This window comes from Pelophylax lessonae (assembly GCF_965119305.1).
Source record: "Pelophylax lessonae genome assembly, chromosome: 1".
Lineage (NCBI taxonomy): Eukaryota > Metazoa > Chordata > Amphibia > Anura > Ranidae > Pelophylax > Pelophylax lessonae.
In genome coordinates, this window is record NC_138768.1 from 729,746,683 (window position 1) to 729,772,542 (window position 25,860).

The 25,860-nt window shown below is 45.6% G+C and overlaps 1 protein-coding gene across 6 annotated transcripts in view; it reads right to left on the reverse strand.

Annotated features, from left to right (window-relative positions):
• MICU3 (mitochondrial calcium uptake family member 3) overlaps window positions 1–25,860 on the reverse strand; it is a 262,043-nt gene that overhangs the window by 175,554 nt on the left and 60,629 nt on the right. For all 6 annotated transcript variants that reach the window (XM_082243038.1, XM_082243041.1, XM_082243037.1 and 3 more), the window contains exons 3-4: window positions 23,452–23,483; window positions 5,467–5,545 (exon numbers count right to left, since the gene is read on the reverse strand). In XM_082243038.1, coding sequence (XP_082099164.1) covers window positions 5,467–5,545; window positions 23,452–23,483 — 111 coding nt within the window. The remainder of the gene's footprint in view (window positions 1–5,466; window positions 5,546–23,451; window positions 23,484–25,860) is intronic.

Genomic DNA, 25,860 nt, shown 5'->3' on the forward strand with positions numbered 1-25,860 from the left:
TGGCAATGCGCCCTAGGCGGCTGCCTAGTTTGCCTAGTGGAAGCATCGGCCCTGCTGTCGGGTAGGTAAGGTATTACCTTTATTATGTGTTAGTGGTGTAAATCTGCAAATTAAAATAGTTTTACTCAATGTATTGCACTATACAGTGTATGAATTTAGTTTAAAATGTGCATTTGACCTGCTGATTTTAGGTCTCATTTTCTGGTGAGCTGGTATTGTTTTCTTGGGTGGAGGTCACAAGTTTGTTTTTGAATAAAACAATGAAAGCCTCATTTCAGGCACTGCAGTTCTAAAGGATTTATATTTGTGGACTTTATATCATTCTTATTGCATGCTGCTAGTATAAGTTTTTTCTTTATTTCAATATTTTTATTGAATTTTCTTAAAGAGTACAAATAATTGAACAATATCTGACATGGATAGGTTTAACAAAGGGGATCACAATTATGGATGTTCCTTCTTTTAGCAACTCCCCTTAAGGGTATGTGCTTACCTCACAGGGTGAATAATTGCGCTACTATAGTGGATACACTTGTTTATTCAAGGGCTTATGAAACATATATTTTTTTTCAGCAAGTGGCATTTGGTTTTACTATTGGTTTATAACTATCACTGATTTTTAATTAAGCACATTCAGGAATTTGTTTGCACTTATATGGTTCACATCACATTGATTATACATTGATTATACACTATTCACAAATACTGAAGTCATTTTTTATATTATTAGTAACGGATTATTTAATGTTTTTTTTTTTTTTGTTATAATTATTTTGATTTTTAGCACATATCATTTTATGCGCAGCACTTTAACAAAACATTTGATTATTAGCACCTACTTAAAGGAAAGTGATCAGTGCCTGCTGCAATTAAAAACCATCATTACATAGCTGCTCACGGGATTTGCTTATTTTATAACAAGCATAAGTAAACAGGGGGGGGGGGGGGCAACACAATCAAACTTTTGGTACAATGAGTATAAAGGAAGAAGAAGAGTACAACCTGATTATAGTAAGAAAATGATGAAATGCAGATACAGTGTGTATACCAAAGAACGCGTCTAAAAAAAAGGAAACTCAAGTAATGGGGCAAATCAAAAACAGGAGTGTGTACTGTGGTTTTATTGTTTATAGCGGATTGCCTGGTCGTACCAGTTGAACCAAGGGGATCAAATTTGGTTGATGGATTCTAAGCGCCCCCCCTTGCAAGGCCGCAAACATGCTTTCATAAGTGCCATGGGAATGCACTAATGGAATGACGAGGTTTATGGATAAAGGGTCATTTGATTTCCAGTGACTGGTAATGGTCAGCTGTGCAGCCATGGGAATATGAAGCGATACATTTTGTAAATGCCAGGGGATTTTGTCAATGCCAATACCTAGTAAGGCAAATTCAGGTGATGGATTAGACTACATCCTGAACTTCTGCCCCCACGCAAAGCAGTTCAACGCCTTGAGGTCCAGGATTGGACGCACATTGCCTTCATTCCTGGGAACTGTAAACAGGTTTGAGTAAAAACCCTGAAAACATTCCAAAGTTGGAACCGGGACAATCACCCCTTGAAGTAACAGGTCTTGTACCGCCCCAAACAGACCCTGTAACGGTCTGGGGACAGGCACAAGCTGGAAAGAAAGAACCTTGCTGGGGGACAAGAGCGAAACTTGATCTTGTAGCCAGACTGAATGACTCTGTGGACACACTTGTCTTGTACCAGGGAAGTCCAAAGGTCCGGAAACCAGTGAAGACGTCCTCCCACCCCTGATACGGGTAGGGGCGCACCTTCATGCTGTAGAAGCCTTGTCCGCGGGTCTGGAGAAGCCCGCTCTCGGCTTGCCAGACCAGGTTCTTTTGGATCCTCCAGAGGAGGCCCTGAAAGACTTTGAGCCCCTGTTAGTCGATCCTGAGGGACGAAAAAAACTTCTTATGGGTCCTTGCCCTTAGTAGCCTGCGGAAGAAAGATACTCTTTCCCCCTGTGAGACCTTTAATGATGTCATCCAGGGTAGCTCCAAACAGGCGATCTCCTTGAAAGGGGAGATCAGTCAAGGCCTTTTTCGAAGTCTGGTCCGCAGACCAGCATTTGAGCCAAAAGACACGCTGAAGGATCAGTGCTGAAACAGAGAGCTGAGCCTATAGGGGAACCACATACTAGGCGGTATCACAGATAAACTGTAGCCCCTGGACAAGCTGGTCCACCAGCTCAGCAAAGGTAGGGGGAGCTGTTCTCCCTCCAGGTCATGGCGTAAAAGCTTAGCCTACTCAGTCAGAGTTGCGACACCAGGACAATAGTGAATACTGGCTTTAGCGCCGAACCAGCCAGAGTGTATATATTGCGAGCCACAGCCTCCGCCTTCCTGTCAGCCGGATTCTTAAAGGCCAGGGACTTTTCACCTGGAATCATGGTTGCCTTGTTCAATCTGGAAACCTGAGGGTCCACCACCAGTGGAACAGTCCGCTTCTTAAGAAGGAACTCCTCATAGGGGTATCGCCTAGCAAATCGCTTAGGGACCCCAAGGGGACGCTTTGGTCGTCCCCACTCTTTAGCGACTATTCTGTCAAAATAGGCGGGCAAAGGAAAAACCTTTGCCGCTCTGGATGGCTTGTGAGTGCCAAAGGGAACCTGCGCCTCTGTCGCAGCAGCAGCTGCATCCTCTATCTTTAAGGTCTCACGCACAGATAAAATCAGTGCTTCCATCAGCGCCTTTTTGTGCACAGTTGTAGATGTGGAGGAATCATCCTCACTATCTGAGAATTGGTCGCAGACCCAGCAGGGAGACCTGCGGCAGCCGAATCATATTCAGGATCTGATGAGACAGATGAGGCAGTGGAATGCGGGGGGGCGCTTTTTGATAGCCCGTCGCCCGAAAACAACCTCCACCCTGGACACAAAGGACTCCAGGACCGCCGTCAGTGCTTCATGGATGGATGGGACCCGGAGGGCCCTGCAGCCTCAGAGAGGGGACTAGGTGGGGAGATGTGCTCCAAAGACTCGATGAATCACCAGGGGGACTGCACAAAAGGTGTAAAACACTGCAAAGGGACAACCCCCACCGTGCTGGCAGCACCACCTGGTCGTTAGGCACAAAGCACCAAGCGATCCATAGCAGAGAGGAAGAGGACCTCACCAGACTCGACACCCAGAAGAAACAGGCACCCACAGCCACCAGGATAATTTGCACTCCACGTGCGGCGATCAGGAAGTGAAAAGATCCAGGAGTCAACACTAGGGGATGAGGAGGGGTCCCCACCCCCCCCCCCCCCCCACCAAAATCGCCACCCACAGGGCTCCATAGTCATGGTCGCCGCTATTTTCATGGGCAAACCACCGCAAAATGGCCACTGTACTACACAAACATGGGCGCCGTGCATTACGCACACAGGCTACAACAAAATGGCGGCCCCACGAGCCTTCCAGGGACCCAGGAGAAATCCCTAGGCCTCAAGTACAGTCCCAGGCAGAACAGAGGCCCCACCAGGTACAATCCCCCCACACACACAGTGGATCGTCCGGTGGCTGGTGGCGCACCCCCGCCCCCATTGCCAGCATAGTACCCTACCCCCAGGAGGTGGACCGGACCACCCACATAGCCCCAGCATAAGCAGAGGGGGGGGGGGTAGGATGGGGGGACAGATGAAGGGGGGTGCCTGACGGGAAGGAGGGGAACCCAGGGGTGTGACCTTCCCAAGGAGTGGCCCCCATCCACCCCAAAACCCTCCAGGGGGAGAGGGGGGACAGCTACTTACCATACCAGGAACCAGACGGGTATTGCTCCAGACAGAACCCCTTGCCATCTAAATAGGGGGCTGTCGGCCACGTGGAACGCTGTGACTCGAGCCGAGACCCAGTCATATGCGACCTCACGAGGTGTTTAACTTGCTGGCCAACCCCTGTCCAGTGGGGTTATGTCACGGCTGACGTAGCGTGGAGCTGAGGTCTGTGCGCGCTCGCTGGCTAGACTGGGGTGACTACTGGATCTAGATTATCCAGCCCCGTCGCCCAGTCTGGCAGTTGATTGTAGATATCACAGAAAAAAAACAGGAGAAAAATGTATTTTCTAACAAAAAAAAAAAAAAAAAGTTGCCAGGGCCAGAGATCCCAGCAAGGAACTAGGTCCTTACTCCTGACTAGGCAGAAAAAAAACTATTTAACTATAGCAGAGAGAGGGTGTATACCCCCTGGGAGTGCCCATAGGCGTAGCCAGACTTTTTTTCTGCCTAGTGTTCTACTCCTGTAGGGGGCAGTATAACCCAATGGTTATGAAGATCAGGTGCTGTGTCAGTAAATGAACGAAAGAGAAAATATTTTTTTTGAAGAAATGCAGATGATATTCTTATTTATGTTTAGTGCCATAGTTACAAGCCATTAATGTGAAAGCACACTACACTGCAGTAGGTCTTCTATACTATATTGTCAAAAGTATTGGGATCCCTGCCTTTACACACACACATGAACTTTAATGGCATCCCAGTCTTAGTCCGTAGGGTGCAATATTTAGTTGGTCCATCCTTTGCAGATATAACAGCTTCAACTCTTCTGAGAAGGCTGTCCACAAGGTTTAGGAGTGTTTATAGGAATGTTTGACCATTCTTCCAGAAGCGCATTTTTGAGGTCAGGCATGATGTTGGAAGAGAAGGCCTGGCTCACAGTCTCCACTTTAATTCATCCCAAAGGTGTTCTATCGGGTTAAGGTCAAGACTCTGCGCAGGCCAGTCAAGTTCCTCCACCTCAAACCCGCTCATACATGTGTTTATGGACCTTGCTTTGTGTACTGGTGCACAGTCATGTTGGAACAGGAAGGGGCCTTCCCCAAACTGTTCCCACAAAGTTGGAAGCATGAAATTGTCCAAAATGTCTTAGTATGCTGACGCCTTAAGAGTTTCCTTCACTGGAAGAGACCAAACCCAACCCCTGAAAAACAACCCCACACCATAATCCCCCCTCCACTAAATGATTTGGACCAGTGCACAAAGCAAGGTCCATAAAGACATGGATAAGAGAGTTTGGGGTGGGGGAACTTGACTGGCCTGCACAGAGTCCTGACCTCAATCTTTGAGAACCTTTGAGATGAATAAGAGCGGAGACTGCGAGCCAGACCTTATCATCCAATCTCAGTGACTGAACTAACAAATGTGCTTCTGGAAGAATGGTCAAACATTCCCATAGACACACTCCTAAACCTTGTGGACAGCCTTCCCAGAAGAATTGAAGCTGTTATAGCTGCAAAGGGTGGGCCAACTCAATATTGAACCCTAGGGACTAAGACTGCGATGCCATTAAAGTTCATGTGCATGTAGAGGCAGGTGTCCCAATACTTTTGACAATATAGAGTATGTCCAATAATTCTTACAATACTTTTTCCAAGAAAACCAAATCAACTATGTGCATTGTTTACTACTCAATGTGTACGTCAAGTCAAAAACTTTAAAAACAATATTTTTATCATTATTAATTATATAATTAAGTCTACCTTTATCTCCAAGCATCCTGAAAAACCTAGACGATCCCTTCCATACTGGTGGAGTGTCCAGCAGCAAATTATTCAAGTCCTGTAACACAAAAAATATCACCTGAACCATCAATCTGAAATACAATATTTAATGCACATAACATGCATTTTACCAAACACTGGACATGTTAAGATCTGGCAATAAAGTTGTTTTTAGGCAGTGCCAAAAAAACTGGATTATTGTACTTGCCATAAAATCCTTTTCTTGGAGTTCATACGGGACATAAGAATTGTAGAATTCAGAAATATTGGATTATACTGCTTTCTTTAGAAGAAACTGAGCACCAGCAAAAAAACATTGACCAGCCAAGTATTTTCCAATCCACTCCCAAGATGCTTCAGTTTTTAGCAAAGCAGCATTAGAAGTAGATCATAAACACACAGACATGGAAGTTGTGGTTCTCTCGTTGAACTCCAAGAAAATAATTTTGTGGTGAGTAAAACACCGCTCCCCTTTCTGCTCTGGCCGCCTAGGTGAATGAAGTGGAAGTCCCCACAGCCTCTTGGGACAAGTGAGAGCTTCCAGGAGACTGCGGGACAAATCATTGGGTGCATCGCGGCTTGCACATGCACAGTGGGAAGCTGGCTTTTTGTTTACAGGGTGAAGATTCTCTTTAAAGACATGTCTGCAGGATTATATTTTGAAGCTTGCATCTCAAGATATCTGAACATCCCACCTGGTAAAACAGAAGACCATGTGACAGCCTTGCAACTTTATGTATACGCTTGTAGGATTGATGAATTACTTGCCTGAACCACTGTGAAATGGTGGAATGGGATGCAGGTTGTCCCTAGCAGGGACTCTCTGGAGTGACGAAGAGTTGTTATTTTATTTGAGAGTGGTAAAGATTGATTAATAGAGGGATATAGCCATAGGATAAACAGGAGTAGGACAGTAAGATAACAAAAAGAAATGTCCTGTTGAAAGTGAAAAGAATAGACCACTTTAGGAAGAAAAGGTTCTCTGGGCCACAGAACAAGGGTTCTTTTATGATAAGGCAGAAAACACTTGTGGAGCAAAGCAAAGGCGATGGTAATGAAGAAAACCACTTTGGGAAACACAGAAGACAAATGGTTATCTGGAGGTCTTTGTGGTGTATCAATTTGGTTCTCTCCACTCCTCAGGGACACTGGAGGTTGTACAGGTGGGGCTATGTGAGCTACACCTTGTACAAGGACCTTGACTAAGGAAATTTAAAGCAAAGGATCTTTGGAACAAAATGTTGAAAACTGAAATGTGTCCCTTGATGGTGCTCAAAAGCCAAATGTTAAACCAGTCTGGATTGTAGAAAGTTTAGGATCCGTCGCCGAATAAAGTATTTTCTGCAAATAAACTTTACACCTTGCATCAGGAAAAAAATAGGATTTTTGACTTACCGTAAAATCCATTTCTCTGATGTTGATTGATGGACATGGCTCTTGATCTTAATACCATTCATTCATACTGCCCCCTACAGGAGTAGGACACTAGGCAGATAAAGAATCTGGCTATGCCTATGGGCACTCCCTCTCCCTGCTGTAATTACTCAGTTTTTTTACAAACAGTGTCAGAAAAATTACAACTCCACAGAAGGGTGAGTGCTGTGTCCATCAATGAACATCAGAGAAATGGATTTTACGGTAAGTCAAAAATCCCATTTTCTCTTTCGTTCATTGACAGACACAGCTCCTGATCTTCATAACCATTGGGACGTCCCAAAGCAGTGTTTAAACATGAGGGGTGGGAACAGCAAAAAAATTCCCTAGGCTAAACAGTAGCCAGCCAGGGAACAGGGGCTCAACAAAAAAAAACAGGAGCACACTAAAAAAAAAAAATACACTCTCAAAGAAGAACAAGTCCTCTAAACAGTAGCCTGCAAAAACTTGCGGCCAAAAGAAACATCTGCCGATGCCAACACATCCACGTCATAGAACTTTGTAAAAGTGTGCACCGATGACCAGGTGGCCACCTTGCAAACCTGCGTCACTGACACCTGATGACGTAAGGCCCAGGAGGCACTAAGTGCTCAATTAGAGTGCGGCTTTACAGGGAAATAAAGAACCTGACGCCTAATTGAATAGGTCTGAATAACCGTCTGTCTGATCTATCTGGAAATGGTCGCAGAGTAAGTGGACAACCCCTTCCGAGGCCCATCCGTGAGCACAAATAGTGAGTCTGACTTCTCTGGCTGGTGACCACTGTCCAATACAAGGGGAGGAAGGATTTGCCCAGCCGAAGCGCCGGAGAACGAAGCCACCATATGAAGGACTCTTCCGTTCCCCTGCTCAGCCGGATCTGATTGTCCAGAGACTGCGGATTCATGTCCCATTTGGCCCGATTCTCCCTTTGCAGGGAACTCGTATGGAACTGGGCAAACTGAACCGCCTCAATGGTAGACACCATCAGGCCCAGCACCTGCATGCAAGTCCGGAGGGATGACCTTCTGCTGGACAGCAGGAGACAAATTGCAGCCTGCAATTTCTGGAGTTTGTCCAGAGGAAAGAGCACTCTGGCTAAGCCCGAATCCAGAGTCAGAGCAGACTTCTGAAATGTCAGAATCTAGCCAAACTCCCTCAGAGTTCATATGGTGATTTCCAGGTTTTCCACCATAGCAGTAGGGGACTCCGCTCGCAGAAGGAGGTCGTCCCAGTAGTCCAGTACCGTGATCCCTCATGAGCGTAATAATGCTAGCACCAGGGCTAACACTTTTGTGAAGACCCAAGGAGCAGCGGCGAGACCAAAGGGTAATGCTCCTCTCCCACGGCAAAGTGGAGGAAGCGCTGGTGACCAGCACATAGTGGAATGTGAAGCTAAGCATCTTTGATATCAACAGAGGCAAGAAATTCCCCCTGATGCAGGGATGCCACCACCGTGCGAATGGTGAGGTCCAGGATTGGACGCACCTTGCCTTCCTTCATGGAAACTGTAAACAGGTTTAAGTAAAAACCTTGAAAACGTTCCAAAGACGGACCTGGAATAATCCCCCCTTGAAGCAACAGGTCTTGTACTGCCCCAAACAGACCCCTTAAATGGCATTGGGACATGCGCAAGCTGGAAGCAAAGAACCTTGCTGGGGGGCAAGAGCAAAATTTGATCTTGTAGCCGGACCGAATGACTACATGTACCCACTTGTCTTGTACCAGGGAAGTCCACGGGTCTGGAAACCAGCGAAGACATCCCCCCACCCCCGATATGGGTGAGGGCGCACCTTAATGGTGAAGGAGCCCTGTTCGCGGGTCTGGAGAAGCCCACTCTTGGCTTGCCAGACCAGGTTCATTTGGATCCTCCAGAGGAGGTCATGAAAGGCTCTGAGCCCTTGTCAGTCGACCCTGAGGGACGAAAAAACTTCTCATGAGCTGAGAAGGAAGGCCCACGTCTTCGACGAGGTTCCTTTCCCATAGTAGCCTGCGGGAGAGAAGTACTCTTTCCGCCTGTGAGACCTTTAATGATGTCATCCAGGGTAGCCCCAAACAGGCGATCCCCTTGAAAGGGGAGATCAGTCAAGGCCTTTTTAGAAGTCTGGTCCGCAGACAGCATTTAAGCCAAAAGACACGCTGAAGGAACACTGCCGAAATAGAGAGCCGAGCCACTAGGGGAGCCGCATCCAAAGAGGCATCACAGATAAACTGCAGCCCCTGGACCAGCTGGTCCGCCAGCTCAGCAAAGGCAGGGGGAGCTGTTCTCCCTCCAAGTATTGGCGTAAAAGCTTAGCCCACTCGGTCAGAATTTGCAACACCAGGGCAATAGTGAATACTAGCCTCAGTGCCGAATCAGCCAGAGTGTACATATTGCGGGCCACAGCCTCCGCCTTCCTGTCAGCCGGATCCTTAAAGGCCGGGGACTCTTCAACCGGAATCATGGTTGCCTTGTTCAATCTGGAAATCAGAGGGTCCACCACCGGTGGAACAGTACACTTCTTAAGAAGGGAGTATCCTCATAGGGGTAAAGCTTAGTAAATCGCTTAGGGACCCCGAGGGGACGCTTTGGTCGTCCCCACTCTTTAGCGACAATTCTGTCAAAATAGGCAGGGAAAGGAAACACCTTTGCCGATCTGGATGGCTTGTAAGTGCCAAAGGGAACCTGCGCCTCCATCACAGCTGGAGATGCGTCCTCCATCTGCAAGGTCTCATGCACAGATACAATCAATACTTCCAATAGCGCCATTTCATGCGGGGTTGCAGATATGGAGGAATCTTCCTCACTATCTGAGGACTCCGGGCACGTGGTCGCAGACCCAGGAGGGTGACCCACGTCTGCGGAGGCAAATCAGATTCAGAATCTGATGAGACAGATGAGCCTGGGGAAGGCGGGGCACTTTTTGCTAGCCCGTCGCCCAGGACACAAAAGACTCCAGGACCACTGTCAGTGCATCGATGGGTGATTGGGACCCAGAGGGCCCCGCAGCCTCAGAGAGGGGGTCAGGTGGGAAATGTGCTCCAAAGACTCCATGAGTCACCAGGGGTACCCCACACAAAGTGTAAAACACTGCAACGGGACAACCCCCACTGCGCTGGCAGCACCACCCGGCCGCCAGGCACAAGCACCAAGCGATCCTCAGCAGAGAGGGAGACAACCCCACCAGACTCACCACCCAGCAGAAACAGGCACCTGCAGCAACCAGGATAATCTGCACTCCACATGCGGTGATCAGGACATGAAAGGATCCAGGAGTCAGCACCAGGGGATGAGGAGGGTCTCCCACTACGGAAATCGCCACCCCACAGGGCTCCACTGTCATGGCCGCCGCTATTTTCGAAGGCAAACCACCACAAAATGGCCACCGAACTACACAACCATGGCTGCCGTGCATAGAAACGCACAGGCTTCAGCAAAATGGAGGCCCAGTGCAGCACCATGAGGCCCCCAGGGACCCAGGAGGGATCCCTAGGCCTCAAGAACAGGCCCAAGCAAGACGGGAGAACCTGGCAGGAGCCCCCACCAGGTCCAACCCCCCCCCCTCGCAAAGCCGATCGTCTTGTCACCGGCAGCGCACCTCCCCGCTCCTATCGCCAGCATAGTGCCCTGCCCCCACCCCAGGAGGTGGACCAGACCACCCACACAGCCCCAGCAAGAGTGGAGGAGGGAAGGGGGGTAGAATGGGGGTCAGATGAAAAGGGGGGTGCCTGAGGGGAAGGAGGGGAATCCAGGGGTCCGACCATCCCAAGGAGGGGCCCACGTCTACCCCAAAACCCTCCAGGGGGAGAGAGGGGACAGCTACTCACTAAACCAGGAACCAGGCACCACTCCAGACAGAACCCCTCACCATTAAAATGGGGGGCTGTCAGCCAGGAGCAACGCTGCGACTCGAGCCGAGAGCCGGTCGTATGCGACCTTATGAGGCGTTTAACTCGCAGGGCAGCCCTCATCCGGTCTGGCTATGCCGCTGCCGACCTAGCGCAGAGGTCTGCGCGTGCTTGCTGGCCAGACTGATGTGATCACTGGATCTAGATTATCCAGCCCATCGCCCAGTCCGGCAGTTGATTGTAGATCTCACAGGAAAAAAAAAAGGAAAAAATCTGAGATCCCAGCAAGGAACTAGGTCCTTACTCCTGACTTGGCAGAAAAAAACTGAGTACCTATAGCAGGGAGAAGGAGCATACCCCCTGGGACTGCCCATAGGCATAGCCATATTCTTTTTCTGCCTAGTGTCCTACTCCTGTAGGGGGCCGTATAACCCAATGGTTATGAAGATCAGGAGCTGTGTCCATCAATGAACAAAAGAGAAACATGCTTTCCATGTGCAATGGTAGACCTTATGTAACATAGACTTCCTCTTTCTGGAGCATAGTAAAGACTGAAAAAACCTAAGAACCGTATCTCTTAGGGTCTGGGCTTTAACAGACAAGCCCTGAAAGCCAGCTACCATGAATCATGGAGGTAAATTGGACTTTGAAACAGAATACCCAGGTAATCTGAAAGAGCCCACAGAGCATCTGCTAGGAGCCTGATGGGGCCAGAATACGAAATCCTCCTGGGCCAGTGCAGTGCAAAGAGTATTACTGGAATGCCCATCATTTCAATCCTGCAGAGAAGATGAGGAAGGAAAGAAGGAAAGGCATTGATCAGGTTGTACTGACCCCACAGAGCCACAAGGGCCTCCACTGCTTCCGCTAGTGGATCCCTTCATCTGGAGACAAACCTGTCCAGTTTGTTATTTAACCTGGAGGACAGGGGGACGTGTGGATGCTGTACAAGTTTGAAATGTGAAGTTTTGCCAAATTCAGAATCTGGACCACTTCTCTTTAGGTAGTGAGACTTTTGATATCTCCCTGATAATTAATATACATCACTAGTGTGCAGTTGTCAACTGACTGTGCAACCGAGGAGTCCAGTGTTGAAGGGACACAGGAAATGCTCAAAGTTCCAGTATGTTGATAGTCAGAAAAACTTCTGCAGGCAGCCAAGGTCCCTGCACTTTCTAGCTATCTGGGACACCTTCCTAGCCTAGGTCAGGCTGGCATCCATCATGAGGACCTTACATGATAGTGGAAGAAAAAGTTACCCAATTCCAGGGCTTGGTGGGAGAGCCAACAGTGCTGGTCCTGCACATTGGTAGGCCCAGGGACTGTACCTTGTTGTTCCACAAAATGTTAAGCTGCTATGGTCAGGAATGGAACTGGACAAAAAGAACTGCTTTGAAAGAAGCTACCATTAGACTATTAACTCTAATGCAAAAGGAGAGAGTTGAACACCTCCTGGACTGTCTGGTAATAAACTGTCAGGGGTTTCTCTTGAAGTTGGAAAACTCCGGACTGAGCCATATCCAGGATCAGTCCCAGATATTCCAATTAATGACCTTGCTCCTGTGATGAGTTCTGAGGGTTCATGATCCAACAGAATCATTGCAAAGTCTGGACAGTCCAACAATGTCCAATTCACGGTGCAGAAGAAAGACCAAAAGGAAAGGCAACAAACTGGTAGTGTTGTGTGCCCACAGCAAGGCACGTTGATGTTCTGGAAAGATGGCAACATGCAAGTATGCATCCTTGGTGTTCTTTGAGGCCAGATAATTCCCCGGTTAGAAGGAGTCAATGATTGGCCTGTTGGATTCCAAGTAAAAATTCTGCACTTGAATGAAGACATTGAGTGCTTTGATATCCAGGATTGGGGAATACCCTCTTTTGCCTTTTTTTATCAAATGTCTCAGTCGATCTATTCTGTTCACAACTATTGTTACCACAGTAACCCTGTTTATGTTATGCTTCTATTTTCAAATAAAAAAAAAAATATATACATATATTAGTGATCGGTCGATATAGTTTTTTTTAACGCCGATACCGATATTTTGGTCATCGGATATCGGCCGATATTTTCGGACATGTAAAAACATTTTTTTTTTATTTTCTTTTTCCAAAGGTACTCCTTGTGGAGGGATCTGAGGGTCTAAAAGACCACAAACCCCTCCTTGGCACTGAAAAGCATTCAAAACGCTAAGTTTGGCTGTTTTGAATGCTGTCAGTTTTTTTAATTCCGCGCCGAGTACCCGGAAGTGATGTCATGATCTGGGTTTTTTACATGGAGACCCGATCAGAGCCGAATGCGGCTTTGATAGGCTCTTCTCTTTGGTGGCGGTGGAGGTAGGATGCCCGGGTCTCCCTGTGGGACGGGAGACCCGGGCGAGCCGCAGAAGGCGGCGGGAGGGGGGACGTCCCCTCCCGCTCCTTGTAATGACAGCCGAGCGGCTTCTCAGCCGCATCGGTTGTCATTACAAGTCAGCCAACCGTCGGCTATGGACATCGGTACCAGGGTGATGCCTCTAGCTGCAGGCATCACTCTGGCACATGCACTTTCCCTAAACATCGGCAATATCGGTAACCTCAGGGGCCGATTCCGATATATCGGGGAAAGTGCATATCGGCCCTCGATATATCGGTGTTGCCGATAATCGTTCAATCCCTAAAATATATATATAAATTATACACAAAAAAAAAGAAAAACAAGGACTTAAAAAGAGTTAATGGGTATTTGTCAACTTCCTTAAACACCTGAATGTCACCAACAGGAACAGTCAGAGTTTTTGAAACAAGAAATGGCTGGGTCCACAACGAAAACGGCCCACTTCTTAGTATAATACTGAAATCACTACTGATTACTTGAGTCACAATTAAACAGTAGCAAGGGAGGGGCTCCACCCACAGAACAATGTCTCCAGGAACTCCCATACAGATTCCTAGCAGAAGAATCAACTGCAAAATGGCAGTGCTTGGTGTAACAAGAAGGCCGTCGATCTCCTCAGCACATGTGGCTATGAGAAAATGGCGGCCTGCATGGCCTGCAGAGCAAATGAGGACCCTCAGGGGGATCCCCCAGACTCCACAGCGGGATCGATCGGCAGGTGGGCTCTGGAGGTACAGACCAAGACCTCCCCGCACGATTGTTGTCCGCCGCCGGTGGCGCACCCCCGATGCCCCATTTGGCATGGAAACGAGGGCTCGGCCCCAGGGAGTAGGCTCAACCATCGACCGTCCCAGGGAGGGGCTTGCGCCCACTCCAAAATCCACCAGGGGAAGAGGGGGAAACATTTACTCACCATTCGAGGAACACAGACAGGCACCATCCCCTGACAGGACCCCTCTACGCCGAAGTGTGGGGGCTTTCGGCCAAATAGGACCATTGTAACTCGGGCCTAGACTCGCAGGGCCAGTCCCCATCTAGTGGGACTATGTAGCAGCCGACCCAGCGTGGAGCTTGGGTGACCACTGGATCTATACATCCAGCCTGTCGACCAAATCTGGCATAGTTGCTTGTAGATCTTACAGGAAAAAATCCGGATAAAACCTAAAAAAAAAAAAAACATAGAAAAACTAAAAAAAACTAACTAGAAAAAAACTTTGCCAGGACCAGAGATCCCAGCAGGGAACTAGGTCCTTACTCCTGACCAGACAGATTAAAACTGACATCCTATGCAGGAAGAGAGAGGGTGTACCCTCCTAGACTGCCCATAGGCGTAGCCAGAACTTTTTTTCAGTCTAGTGTCCTACTCCTGTAGGGGGCAGTATAACCTACTGATATGCATCAGAGACTTTGTCCGTCAATGAACGATAGAGAAACAAGGATTTGAAAAAAGGTAATGGGTATTTGTCAATTTCCTTAAAAACCTGAATGTCACCAACAGGAACAGTCAGAGTTTTTGAGACAAGAAATGGCTGGGTCCACAATGGAAACCGCCCACTTCTTAGTAAAATATTGAAATCACTACTGATCACTTGAGTCACAATGAAACAGTAGCAAAGACAAACTGAGGTAAACCCATCTCCCGTAGGAGGGGGACAGTGACAGAAAACTACCTTAGGTTAAAAAGTGGGACGAGGCAGCGTAAGTGCATGCAGAGTGATGCAGCATTTAACTCTTCAGTGTGTTAACCCTTTTAGGGTTCAAACAGTGATAACGTGTTATGTTTATATGTCCCAGACCCATATTTACAGGCCTAAGAGACTTTCTGCCGCGAACAAGCACAGTACCTGGACACTAGAGAGGCTCGTGGAAGACTCAGTGAACATGTCACATTCAAGACAATCTTCACCTCTACTGTGGGTTTACTATCTAAGCAATGTACAGGGATCATGATCACACCAGAGGTTGTTTCATGGCTCTTAACTTTTAATGTGCTGTGCTGCTAGCAAACCAGTATACATAGGTGTTTGGGGAGCTCAGCAAGACTTTTTACCTTTTTACCTTTTGTATCACTGTACTGTGTTCCTCTTTTTGGTAAAGTGCTGCACAGACTGTTGACACTATAAAACTCCTGCATTATAACAATAATAATAAATAAATATTTCTGCTCATTATTTCAATAATTGCTCAATCTTAAAAAAATGTCCAGAGTAGGGCTTCCATCTGTTTGGTTTACAACGAGCTAGTCTGGTTTTTGCACTCTCTATCCAGCCCTTGCCCAATTTTGTGGAGTCTGCAGCATAGATATAATATGTGTATCAATGCTAGCAGATCATTTAGTGGTAGGCAATCAGATTTTCAGAGGTCAACACTTTAAAGCCTCTTACACAAGCATCACCTGGATATTCCAGGGTGGAACACGATGAAGCTCAACTATCAGCAAGTCCGTGCCTGCAGTTAGATAGCTTTGTGAGCAATAGTTGTGGTTTTTGCAAATGGTAAGGTGGAAAGCCTTATAGCATTTGACATTTTCTGTGCTCCTGGCCTGTCACTTGGCAAGGAGCCCCTAAGGTCAGGGTGGTAATCTTGAGAAAAAGGTGGTAGAATGTAGTAATTAATAAGGGTTGTCATCAGTCCATGGGAGGTTTGTTGCTTATTTTTTGAGGGAATGTAGTTGATTCCAGTACTCTATATGTGCTTCTAATATTGGTTCTTTCTCCAGCTAATCTGTTATCATAAAAGCATTCTCTGGAGCTAAAATAAAGTGTAATATCTTAGACAGATAACATAGTAAACTTTTACTTTTCCCTGTGAAGTTCTGGTATAAAAAGCAACCTGGAATATATATATATATATATATATATATATATATATATATATATATATATATATATATATATATATATATATATATATATATTTCTTTTTAACAAGATCTCCTTCTCCTCTTAAAACACTTTCCTCCCTTACCAAGTACAGAATGATGTCAGGCAGGGTGGTCAGAGTGGAGACAAAGAAGTTAGACAGAATGACATAGCAGAAAGTTCAGACAATTGACACCATAGGCCACATTTGCAAGCAAAAGTCATGCCAACTATTTCTGTAGATAGATGCAACTATGAATATAGTCACTTTTAGCAAATAATTTATGTTTGGATATTCAGAATTTTTATCAAATGAATTAATAAATATTCCAAAAGCCATTGGCTCGCTTTATACTCCTTTTAAACAGCTACAAACACAAAAAAGCCTATCCTGAGAAACCTACAAATGAGTAATTCTATTGTAGAAGAAAGTAAAAGCACAGCAGAAAACACTCGCCTATTGATTTCCAAAGCTGAGGACAGACATAACTGTAGACAGAGCGCACCGATGCCATCATCGGTTCTTTGCAATTTGTCTACCCCACCAGCAAATGGAAAACATACCCACTTTCAAACTGACATTTGTGCACATTTTCATATTATCAGATTCATATTTATAATTCATTGCAGCAAATGTTCTGCAGAAAAAAAAATGAAAATGTAGCCCACTGAATTATTCAGCAAACCCTGTTCTGTGTTTGAAGAAATTATTGCAGGATTACAAAGTTATTTCTTTTTTCTTTAAACCGGAGACAAATGGGACATGAGTCATTAAAATGCATTAGGCTTGTGCTAAAAAATCCACAAAAGCAGTTTATAGTTAATGATACTGCAATTCCATTACAAGGTTCTATGAATGCATTTTGCTATATTTAGTGGACTGAGCGCCTTCGTCTTTTTAAACAAACTGCAGCTCCATAACAGGAAAAAAATATAAAAAGATAATGAACTGACTCAATTTAACTCATATTATAGTTAAACGAGAGCATTTAAATGTTCTATTCCTGGTTTGCTGGAACCTGATGCATAGCTAAATGTCACCTGAATGAGAATGAGATTGTTGTAGGACATCTTACCTACATAAAATAGTTTCCTATCGACCTTTTAATTTAAAGAATAAGTTCACCTTTCATAACATGTTACAAGTTCCATCTATATTTACGGTGTAACATGTAACGAACGGATCAGCCCCCGCACTAATAAGATCTACCTGTCACAATTTAAAAAAAACGTGGCCGAGCGGGGCTCCTCCCACCTGGCCACGTCACTCATTCACAGTATCCTGTGAATGGAAAACTACAAGGTCCAGCAGCCTTTGCGGTTGTCGGCTTGTAGTTTTCAATGAAATACCATGGTGCTGTGGAGTGCGGTGATAGTTCATTCTCTCTTCCTGTCAGATTGTATCTGCTTTCCCGTATGAGATGTACGGGCACACAGATACACTGGCAGATCTGCTGGAGACCTGCATGGTTCCAGCGATCCACTGATTGCTAGTGCAATGCTTTAAAGGCTCAAATAAAATTTAAAAAACACACATTGTTTTACCTGCAAAAAAATGTACATCTATTATTTTTTTCTAAAAAGTGAACTTATCCTTTAGGCATTATTGTTTGTTGAGTCAATATCCTCCTTGAACCTCTTTGAGCCTGCTGTATTAAGTGAACCATGGCTCTAAAGTCTCATTATTATTGTTGGGAATTAAACCACAATATGAAAAACCTCCTCACACAAAATGGCACTGCAAGCCTTTCTTAGACAATAAGCCCTTCTTGACAGTGCTTCTTTTTAGGGAGTAAAACATTTAATTTTTGTACTCACCAAAAAATCCTTTTCTATTAGTTCATTGGACACAGTTAAATTTATCATAAATACATTCATTTTCTCACCTGACCAAGAACATTCTTAGCTTAGTGGCCTCACTCCCTCCTCCTGCTTGCCAGGAGGTGGTTCTCCCCCTCAGTTGGCAGATGGGCAGATTTATCAAGTCCCCCCCCCCCCCACAAAAAGGGTAGTATCTGTGGCCATATTCCACCAACTGAGGGAAAGAACGACCTCTGGGCCAGCAAGAGAGGGGAGCAAGGCCACCAAGCTAAGGATGTACTTGGTTGGGTGAGAAAATAATGAACCCGTGATGAATTCAGATGTCTTTCAATGAATGATGGAGGAACAAGCAATCTTTACTCACACAGGTTAATGAGGAGATGAACTTTAAATGTGAATATTTGCTAACTCATTGGTAGGAAAGAAAATCAACTAGCTCCAATTTTTTTCAAGCAACAGCTGCAAATGCATGATAGGAATGCAATAGGTTGGCAGATGAGAGGATTACAACACAACCTAAAACACATTACCAAAAAAAAAAAATGCAGTAAGTGGCCACTGGTGCCTTAAAGCGGAGTTCCAGCCATTTACTCACCTGTCCAACGGTCCAGCGATGCGGCCGCCGGAAGCCTCGATCCTCTCCCTCGGCGCCGGCATCACTGCTGTGGGCACCCGGCTGTTACAGTTTGCGGCTTCACAGCCGGGTACCCACTGCGCATGCGCGAGTCGCGCTGCGCGCCGTGATTGGCCGGCAATCTTCTGGGACCTCTGACGTGTCCCAGAAGATTGCAGGGAGGGAGGGGGAGAGGAGAACTTCCGCTCAGGGCGCCGCGGCGCTCCGAGCGGAAGTGGGAGCGGGTACCTGTCAAAACTAGGTACCCGCTCCCCCCCCCAAAAAATGACATGCCAAATGTGGCATGTCGGGGGGTCAGGACTCCCTAAAGCGGAAGTTCCACTTATTCTCACCAATACTGCCTGTATAAAACAATCTCTACTGCAGCCCTAATAAAAATCCTGCTATATCTAAGCATAGGAAACATATATAGTGTATGATAAATTAATAAATCTCTGACACTGTACACACACCTTTAAATATTCTCTAAAAGCAGCTAACCCAATAAAAAAGTGCTGCCTTTTTTACTTCTGTGATTTTCAATGTGCTCTTAGATTCTCCTGAAGAAATCAAAATGACTAAATATATAGGCAAGGACTCGCTGACGCTAAGTGTGCAAAAATCATGCTTCAGGGAAATCCAACCTTTGCCTACGGAGTCTTTCTGGAGGCTGCTGTAGGGATCAAAAAGTGGGCAAAAAAGGTGACTGTGTGATCAAAAGGGGCCAGATACACAGCTGGATGGTACGTTTAAGTGACAGGTGTCCTTTAATAAATGTTTGTTAATCCACATATTCTAAAAAAGTTCCATATCTTATTGTCCTAAAAATGTCTATGTCTTGGTGCCAAAGAACTTTCAGTGACTCAATGATAATACTTATCCATTTGAGATTTGGCCTGTATATGGATAGTAAAGGACTTACCGATAAAGATAGGCAGGTTGGTGAATTATATTTTCACACAAAACTTTTATTATCCTACCACAACCATCACTAGCTCTATTAGCTACTAAGGGGACTTTGCTTTTAAGTTTATTCGTTAGGAAGTCGTTTTAATTTCACATGGGTTTCTGCAAAGTACAAAGTCTGATTTCTGTGGCGGTATTGGCCATCAGACAAGTATAACAAGTTTACCTTTCTTGCATGTAACCTCTAAAGAGTAAAGACTTACTGACCTTTCATGATTTTATACATTATAAAAACTGGAATTATTCCACAGCAGCTCATTCATTTTGTTGTCATTTGTTTATTTTACTAAGATTAAAAAAAAAAAAAAGCTTGAAAATAACAACGATACTCAAATTAAAGAGTAACTTAACTCTATCCCCCCCCCCCCCAGTATTTTTCTTTCCTTTTTACCAGATTTCCTTGTGCTATGAACAATTCACATACTCACCCAGCCATCAAATCTAGTGTGGTCCAGTTGTGATCTTTCATGCCCTGTCACACACTGGGTCCCAGGCCACTGCATGAAGCCTCCTGGGATAAGTTACATGCATATGCCTGGAGGGTTCAAAGAGGAGGAAGCATCATTCTCACCTGGGCACAAACTGCACCTGGGAGCAGAATGAACTAAAAAAGTAAAAAAAAAAAAAATGATTTTTGTCTTACCCTAAAATCCTTTTCTCTGATGTTCATTGGCGGACACAGTTCCATATCTGCTTGACCCTTGGGTTTATGCTGCTCCCTACAGGAGTAGGACACTAGGCAGAAAAAAGTTTGACTATCCCTTTAGGGCAGTCCCAGGGGGTATATTACTACTTCCTGCTCTAGGTCTTCGGTTTTGTAACAAGCAGTGTCAGAAGAACATATAACCCAACTCAATAGAGGAGCGGGTGCTGTGTTTGTCAATGAACATCAGAGAAAAGGATTTTATGGTAAGACAAAAATCCTGTTTTCTCTTTCGTTCATTGACGGACACAGCTCCAAATCTTCTTGACCCTTGGGACGTCCCAAAGCAGTGTCAACATGAGGGGTGGGAAGAACACAGCAATAAACACACTTACCAAAGGCTAAATGTAGCCAACCAGGTAAAACAGAAGCTCAACCAGGAACAACAGGAGCTTACCTGACAAAAAAATACACCCTCAAAGAGGACTAATTCTCTCCAACAGCGGCCTGCAAAACCTGGGACGAAATCTGGCCTTTGATGGTACCCAAGGCCAAACGCTGATCTACACCTCTTTGGAGAAACTCCAAGACACGAGACACAGAAAAGAAACAGAGGGAAACCCCCTGAGACGCACATCAAGCAATGCACGCCTTCCAGACTTGATGATAAATCTTCCTAGAAGTAGATTTTCTAGCTTTTAACAGCATAGGAATCACTGAATCAGACACCCCTCTATCCTTCAGCACCTGGCTTTTAATAGCCAAGCCATTAAAGCCAGCGACTGTTAAGCAGAATGGAAGATCGGCCCATGAACTAAAAGGTCTTCTCTGAGATGGGGTCTCCAAGGGACATTGGCGACCAGCCGTACCAGGTCAGTGTATCAAGACCTACGAGGCCACTAGGATGACCAGAATCCCTTCTGCCTCGATTCTTCGCAGGGATCTCGGCAAAAGAGTTATTGGAAAAAATGCAAATATCAAATGATACGGACCCCAAGGGGCCACCAGAGCGTCTGTTGCATCGGCCAGAGGATCCTGAGACCTTGCTACAAACCTCTGCACCTTCTGTCAGAGCGGAAGAAACCATAACCTCCTCTCCATCTCACCCTGGGCCTCCGGAACTGCCACAGGTGTGGGGCAGAGGTCATTGACTCTCTGTCTGGCTGCCAGCGCTTCATCTGGGTGTATAAGCTTCACTTCATCAGCTTGTTGCTGGGGCAAGGGGCCGATTTCCCCAGCTTCCTGGAACTCTATAGCTGTTGCGGGTGCTGGGCAGAGCTTGGTAGCACTCTGCCCAGTTGCCAGCTGTTCTGCAGGAAAGTAAACTGAAAAGTCAGTTGCCTTGCACACATCTTCCTGGGTCACCAATTGTTGCAGGCATAGGTCAGCAGCACTAGGCCTGGATGCCAGCTCTTCTGCTGTAGGCTCACTGGGATGTTCCTCCTCAGCAGAAAAAAATCTATTAAATCCCCAGTCTCTGGAATTGCTGAAAGTCCAGGGCATGGGCTGGTGGCACTTGGGCCCAGTGCCAACACTTTGGCAGGTGAGTTATCATCCAACATCCTCTGATTAAAAGACAATTAAATCTGTGATCCGTGGTTGGGGAATGAAGATGGCTTCCTCTTCTCCCATATCTTTAAACTGCAGCTGGGAAGATGAGCTAGCTGCTTCATCTCCTGTATCTTTATCCAGCTGCTGGACAGATAAATTCCTCCATCCAAGCTTGTCCTGTGCAGAAACAGGTTTGTCAAGGTGAGTCAGCACTTGCTGCATCCACCATAAGACCTCCGCATCCAGAACCGTGGGTGCAGGTGAGCAAAGCACACTATTACTGAGCCACATTGTCGATTGTTCAGTATGGATTTCTGGACTGTCAGCTGGTACTTCTGGATATTCCCAGGCAAGGGGAATATCTGGCTGAGCACAGTCTAGCAGCCGTCTGTAGGCGATCTCCAGCTCCCATTCCTGATTGGCTAGAAATTCCAAATCTTCCAGTGCCCAGTGCACTTCCAAGACATTCAGCATCTGTTCTCTGTATTCCAAGATTTTCCCCATACGCCATTCCAAATCGCTCCCAAAGTCGGGGTCCTCAGACAGCATCTCTAATAACAGCCCCAGGCCGCTGTAGCAAAAGCCTTCTGTTGGGCTGTCGTCCGCTGTCCATGGGCACACTTGGGTTACATACCAGCGGAGGGCTCTATAGCTCTCGTCCAACCGCATCTCCGCCTGGACCAGCCTGCTAACTCAGCTTTCCATTCCTTGTGCGGTTGTCTCCCCAAAAACACCATTCGAACTTCATACTGCGACCAGTACCTTTCCTGGAAGGAGGGGAGGATTTTTCCCTGGTGTCGCTGCGCACGGGCTAGCGCTTCCTCCCAGAGTTCCAAGCGAACTGAATAATGCCATTCTAGCAGGACCTTCTCTGACACTGGTCCCCTGTGCTGTATCCGCATCTCTCGCAACCTCCTTCCGAATTCCTCTTCCATGGCGGCTGATATCTGTACCTCTCCTCTTCTGCTCCCCACACCTTGAATCCTGGTAGAGGTTTAGATGTCCCAGACTGCGGGAATCATCCCACCGCTTGCCACCAATATAACAGAACCATAACCCACACTGTACTTGTGGACTTCCGTCAGTATTCCTACAGTCTTCAACATATATACCAGATTTTCCCAGTCATCCTACACACAGAGCTAGCCGACAACTTAGCTTGTACTGTAATCTTCTTTTTATGGAACAGTCACACAGAATTTATATACAGCATGGACCTCCCCCTCCTGATCAGATTACCAGACATAGGTCAGGGGTTGCCTGATTAAATGATCATATGCAGATGAAATTGTATACAGAAAGAGAATTAACCTGAACTAATTATCTAGCCATCTGGACAGAAACAATGTGAGGTCATTAACATTTAACAATGGAACGTGGGACTATGTCGCGGCCTACCTAGCGTGGAGCTGCGGTCTGCACATGCTTGCTGGCCAGACTGGAAGGACCCTTTGGATCTAGATTATCCAGTTTGGCAATTGATTGTAGATTCTCATCAGGAACAAAATAATAAAGAGAGGAAAAAATGTAATTTAAGAAGAAAAAAATCAGCAGGACCAGAGATCCCAGCAAGGAACTAGGTCCTTACTCCTGACTAGGCTGGAACTTATAGCAGAGAGTGGGAGTATACCCCCTGTTACTGCCCCATAGGCGTAGTCAAGTTATTTTCTGCCTAGTGTCCAACTCCTGTAGGGGGGGGGGGTATAACCCGCGTAGTCAAGAAGATGAGGAGCTGTGTCCGTCAATTAATGAAGGAGAAATTGTTTTTTGATAGCTTACATTGCAAAGAGGTAAGGAGTGCAAGGATGCCTAGTGCATCTGTTGAGTGACGGTCCACTTTAACTGTAGCTGGAAAACAATTTTATGACTTTAAAATCTGTAGTTAAATACTTACTTGTTTTGAAAGTGTTCTCCACTTCTTTGAATCTGAAAAATAATACAAATGTTAATAAATCATACATAAGTGTCTATCCATTTATAAAAACAAAGTAAAAGATGTATAAAAGAACCCAATAGGGGGGATTTACTAAAACTGGTGCACAGAATCTGGTGCAGCTGTACATAGTAAGGCCAGCCATACACAGAGCAAATTTCTTTCCTGCAACAACGGGTTGCAAGAAAGAAATTCACCTGATTCCCCCATCAACACAGAGAGTGTTGATGTGGGAATCCCTCCTGCCAGGCCACTGTCTTCTCCTGGTGGGAAGACAGTGATTATTGCTAGTGGCCATAGCAGGCGCTAGCGATAATCGCAGGTAGAACCCGGCATGCTGGTTGTTACCAACGTGATCGATCGATCAACTTGGTACAATCAGCCTGTCCAAACATGGTTTGAATCTCGTACATGTTACATGTTACACCCAGCTCCACCCAGCCGCATTATGTTCTGCGAGTGAATGAACTACAAGTACCAACAGCCTTTGCAGCTTTCAGCTTGTAGTTCTCAATTAACTAGCATGATGCTAATGAGCGCTGTGGTAGTTCATTGATTCTTCCTGTCATTGTAAAGCTGCTTGTATGGGCACACAGTTTACACGGACAGTCTGCAGGAGACCTGCATGGCATGAACGATCTGCTGATCGCTGGTGCAATGCTTTCCAAAAACAAAAAATAGTAAATGCACTTTCACCTGCAAAAAATGTGCATTTATAATTTTTTGTTAAAAGGTGAATTTATCCTTTAAAATTAGTCGGTGCTTTGCCTACACAGGGCATCAGCAGGACATGTTCTCACTTTGCTTCCCTGTCGCTCCGGTTGTTAGGTACAAAAAATCCCTCAGTACTCTTGAGTATGGGGCAGTATGTGACTCACTTCCCTTCCTCTCACATCACTATACTTGGTGCTTGGTAACTGATAGGACTGGAATGAAAGTGAGCCTGCCCTGCCTGGGATGATAACATAACAAAATAGGCTGTATTGAAAAGTTACAATGCAAATTCTGTACAGAAGGCAGGACTTTTGCATACTGTATATATTACTAGTATCCCTTTTACATAAAGTAACTGGTAGGTTTTCTAGGCTTAAAGTCTGTCCTGTGCTATCCTTAACATCATCATCAATTAACTATTTTCCAGCATGTGTATTGTACAGGTAAATCTCATAAAATTAGAATATTTTCAAAAACTTAATTTATTTCAGTAATTCAATTCAAAAAGTCAAACTCATATATTTTATATAAATGCGTTACACACAGATCTATATATTTCAAGCATTTCTTTCTTTTAATTTTGATGATTATGGCTTACAGCTAGTGAAAACCCCAAATTTAGTATCTCAGAAAAGTAGAATTATTACATAAGACAAATTAAAAAAAGGATTTTTAATACAGAAAAGTTGGCTTACTAAAAAGTATGTCCATGTACAGTATAGTATGCACTTAATACTCAGTCGGGGCTCCTTTTCCATGAATTACTGCATCAATGCAGTGTGGCAAGGAGGCGATCAGCCTGTGACACTGCTGAGGTGTTATGGAAGCCCAGGTTGCTTTGATGGTGGCTTTCAGATCATCTGCATTGTTGGGTCTGGTGTCTCTAATCTTCCTCTTGACAATACCCCACAGATTCTCTATGGGGTTTAGGGCAGGCGAGTTTGCTGGCCAATGAAATACAGTGATACCATGATTATTAAACCAGGTATTGGTACTTTTGGCAGTGTGGGCAGATGCCAAGTCCTGCTGGAAAATTAAATCACCATCTCCTTAAAGCTGGTCAGCAGAGGGAAGCATGAAGTGCTCTAGAATTTCCTGGTAGAGGATTGCACTGACTTTGGATTTGATAAAACACAGTGGACCAACATCAGCAGATAACATGGCTCCCCAAATCATCACTGACTGTGGAAACTTTTGCATTTAATTTGAAAATCAAGGTCCCAGAGTCTGAAGGAAGAGTGGAGAGGCACAGAATCCAAGTTGCATGAAGTCCAGTGTGAAGTTTTCACAGTCAGTGATGATTTGGTGAGCCATGTCATCTGCTGGTGTTGGTCCACTGTGTTTTATCAAGTCCAAAGTCAGCGCAGCCCTCTACCAGGAAATTCTAGAGCACTCTGACCAGCTTTATGGAGATGCTGATTTCATTTTCCAGCTGGACTTGGCACCTGCCCACACTGCCAAAAGCCCCAATACCAGGTTTAACCACTTCAATAAAGGCCACTCTCACCCCCTTCCTGCCCAGGCCAATTTTCAGCTTTCAGCGCTGTCACACTTTGAATGACAATTGCGGGATCATGCAACACTGTACACATATGACATTTTTATCATTTATTTCACACAAACAGAGCTTTCTTTTGGTGGTATTTGATATTTAAA